Here is a 4,028-nt window from a genome sequence, read left to right on the forward strand (position 1 = left end):
AATTTTGACTTCTCACAAGTTGTTTTTTGAAGCAATAGAATTTGGTAAAATCTGAAGGAGCCTCATCTGATTTATTAATACATTTCATTCTAATGGAAATGTTTTGCATGTACTCTAGAAATTTCTCTGTAAGTTGGCTCCTCTTCTAATGCTTAAGTATTTAATAATAGGAAGATGTCTTACTATACAGTCTCTTGTTTCTGTAGCCTGTGCTCCAGGCAAAAATACTCATCTTCATTCCTGTCAATAGTAAACTTCATTTTTTTAATAGTCATTATGGGGTTTTCCCCCCAATATTTGATTTAAAATTAGTAACTATTTAGAAACTGGTTTATAAATGTTAGTTTGTAAACAATCATAGATCCTTTTATTTTCATATGTGGCTAGGTAACCAAAATGTTGAAAGATTATGACTGGATTAATGCAGAGAAACACCTCTTTGGCCAACCCAATAGCGCCTATGATTTCAAAACTAACAACCCCAAAGAAGCTGGTCAGAGACTTCACAAGTTGCAAGAAATGAAGGAGAAACTAGGAAGAAATGTCAATATGAGAGCTATGAATGTACTGACAGAAGCTGAAGAGCGAGTAAGTCAATTTCCTGTGAATAACTGGCCACATTCAGATAGGACTGGCATTGATAGCATTATATGATTTCTGTTGCAATTATTAGACTTAACCTTTTGCTAGATGTCCTTGATACTTGTTTTCTTTCTGCTTTCCTTTTCTCCCTTTTCTTCATTTTTTCTTATTATTTCATTCTTTTTGCATCATCAGTTGTTTTTATATTCTGTTATATATCATGAATGACTTTTCTACTGGCTTTTGTTCTGCTGTAAATAAAAACACTTTTGGATCCTGTTAATTCTTCACATTTCTATCATCCCTTTCACTTGCCCTGAAAAGCCTTGGAAAATAGGGTATGTTGCTGTCTGCCTCCTCACCAGCCACTCTGTAACTGCTGTCTTCCTTTTGACTCTAGTGTACAGAAACCATTATATAAGTAATGTCTAGAATTATTACATATATAACCACTGTTTCACTAATCTGTAAATCCAGCAGCACCTATTTGGTTTTAATACTCTCAATTACTAGATAATGTAACCCATCTCTCCTACCCTGACAACTTAGAATCTGAGAAGGGAATTTTAGTGTCATCTAGTAATCAACTTGGGAGGCCCTGTCACTAGAAACCCAGTGGGAGAAGCACTCCTACTCTTGACGGCCACATAAAAAATAGCAATCTTAATAATTTTATGTTAATGTTCCATACCTTCTTTAATTCTGTAAAATTCTATTTGAATTTGTATATTAAAGTAAAATTCATAAGATATCTGCAAAACTGATAATGCTTATGAGCTCAATTACTTTTAAGAAATTTTTCTATAATGAATTTTATTTAAAACCGTTATTGACATTAGTATGTACAAAGAATCTCAGTTATGTTAGATACCAAACAAGCAAATAATGTAGGTGTTGCTATCTCTCTATAAAATACTCCTGCTGGTTTTCAATTTTACATTAAAGCTTTACAATATGTGGCATATTTGCAGAAGGAAATCTTTGGTCTGAATTTGAGGTGTGTATAACATGGTGAAATGTGTTTCACTTTTACTTATTTACTTTTATTATATAATGAGCACTGGGGGTCTCACTTTTTTTTTTTTCCAAGAGAATTCATCAACTTCTGTCTTCTTACAAGAGAGGAAGGCTCTTGTTGATCAACAGGTGGCCTTTTGTTTTTTCTTGTGTTCTGTGTCTCTCCGTATAAGAAATCACATGGACTTACGTAAGAAATAAGATAAAGATGTGGAGAGGAGGTTTTGGGATCTTGGCCATAAAGGAGAGGGACAGCAAGGAAGATAGCAGGACTGGCCAGAGTTGTTAAGGCAGAATATGAACCTTCCTTATAATGTGAGGCTTTGAGGAGAAAGTTAGGAGAATTAGGAGAGTTTTATAAAGTTCCACAGCTGTTCATAGTATAATTATCCCTCTACAGCCTTTCTCAAAGCAAGGCTACTCTGGAGACATAATGTGTAAGCTGAAATTTGAGGCACTAGTTATGTCAGGTATAGAGAAAGAGCATTCCAGGAAGAAAGAACAATGCAGGGGCCATAAAACAATAATGAGTTTATTATGTTCAAAGAACTGAAAAAGACCATATGACCAGAACCTGGAGGAGGAGTCTGATGCCATGAAGTCAAGGGATAAAAGGGCCAAATTATGTAGGACCTTATACGTCATGGTAAAGAACTGAAATTTTACTCGTGTCGCTGCCAAGACTGATGGGCGAAGAGAGCATTCAGGGCTACTTTTACTTGAATTTATATATGACACTTTTTTTTTTGTCTTGGCTGCTTGAGAGATAAGGGTATATTTGTGGAATCAAAATATTTCAAGGGCTTATACTATAAATTCTCAGTTCTAGTAATTGAATTTTATGATGTATATGTGGATGATTTTACTCACAATTTGGTTTGTATTGTAACTTTTAGTGTATTATATTTTTTGTTAAATAGGAGAATATGTATTACATATTTTAAAAATGAAACCTCTTAATTCCTGACTGAATTCTAGAACATAGAGGAAATTTTATATTTTCCCAATTAACTGCTTTTTTGTCTCACAGTATAATGACTTGATGAAGAAAAAGAGAATTGTAGAAAATGACAAAGCCAAAATCCTTACAACTATAGAAGACCTTGACCAAAAGAAAAACCAAGCCCTAAATATTGCCTGGCAAAAGGTATGTCTTTTATTTTGTATGAGGCGGCAAGAATGAAAAATATTGTCATTGAGTTTATACTTCGAGAAATTTGTGTTTGAATGAGGCCCATGTTCACACCTGAATTAAAACCTCATAGGCTTTGTCTTTTAAATGCATTTTGTCTTTTGGACTTGACTACTACTGGATGCTATCACCCTGTATCTCTTTAAGAACTGGACAATGAACAAGCAAGTTTAGTATTCTCTTTTACAGGACCCTTTACTCAATAGTCCCAATTCCATTTTTGTTTTATTGCAGCTTTGGCAGATCTCAAGCTTCTTCACTGTTATTTCTACTTTCCTGCCTTCATATATCTGTCTTTAGGATAGTTCCTTAGCCTCTCATGTGAAAGTTTTCTCATTTTTTCTATAGCAAAAGACTCTTGCTTAAAAGATTCTAAACATAGTTACTGTGCTATTTGATACTTTAGCCAAACCTGTGCCTTCTAGATTCACTTGGGCACCTTGCTGCTTTTTCTTTGTAATTCTATAGGAACTTTATTTTCAGTAATGGCAACACAATTATCCCTTCAGTCATCTTCTTTTTCCTGCACTAAGACTTATATTCAATGTTCCCTTTCCCTGTGTTATTTGTCTTTTATTAAAAATGCATGTAAAAAGTTGACCCCATTATTCTTGTACATACCCATTTAATATTGGATCTGAGAGGTTTTGTTCCTTTTTTTCATTGTGGTTCCTAGATTTACAACAAATCAGAATCTGTTCTTTAAACTGACCCTGCTCTTCCTATTATATGTCAGTCCCTAGTCTCAAATTAATTTTCCCATCTAATGCTCACAATATCCTTATAAGGTAGGTGTTATCAGCATTATAGTCTTCCTTCTGGCTTCAAGCATACTTGATTGACAAAACCAGATTATTATAGGCATTTTTTTGTTTTATTTCATCTTTACATCAGTCTTCTTCACCGCCCATTAACTTGATAAGTTTCTTTTCTCCCTTTTGGAAGAATTTCCACATGGGGACCATGGTTGTGTTCAGAGTTTAGTAGCATTCCACTCTCTTAGTCTTGAGCTGTCTCTCCTCCACCTGGCCTAAACGGAAAAGAAAAAGAAAAAAACTTAGGGTGTTTATAATTACTGTGCTACCTTCCATCATTCTCAGAAACACAGTGGTTCTTTCCCCCTTTTGTGATGATCATTGCCTAGCTCTGGAAATCTATCCCAGATAAAACTACAACTTGCTTCTGTGTAGGATATTACTTAGCAGGTGTGTAACTGCTTTTAAAATGTATGTTCCTT

The 4,028-nt window shown here is 34.4% G+C and overlaps 1 protein-coding gene across 1 annotated transcript in view; it reads left to right on the forward strand.

Annotated features, from left to right (window-relative positions):
• SMC2 (structural maintenance of chromosomes 2) overlaps positions 1 to 4,028 on the forward strand; it is a 45,455-nt gene that overhangs the window by 32,796 nt on the left and 8,631 nt on the right. The window contains exons 21-22 of the mRNA XM_012638529.1: positions 388 to 588; positions 2,630 to 2,746. Coding sequence (XP_012493983.1) covers positions 388 to 588; positions 2,630 to 2,746 — 318 coding nt within the window. The remainder of the gene's footprint in view (positions 1 to 387; positions 589 to 2,629; positions 2,747 to 4,028) is intronic.

The sequence above is a fragment of the Propithecus coquereli genome, unplaced genomic scaffold (genome assembly GCF_000956105.1).
Source record: "Propithecus coquereli isolate 6110/MARCELLA unplaced genomic scaffold, Pcoq_1.0 Scaffold130, whole genome shotgun sequence".
In the NCBI taxonomy this organism is placed as follows: domain Eukaryota; kingdom Metazoa; phylum Chordata; class Mammalia; order Primates; family Indriidae; genus Propithecus; species Propithecus coquereli.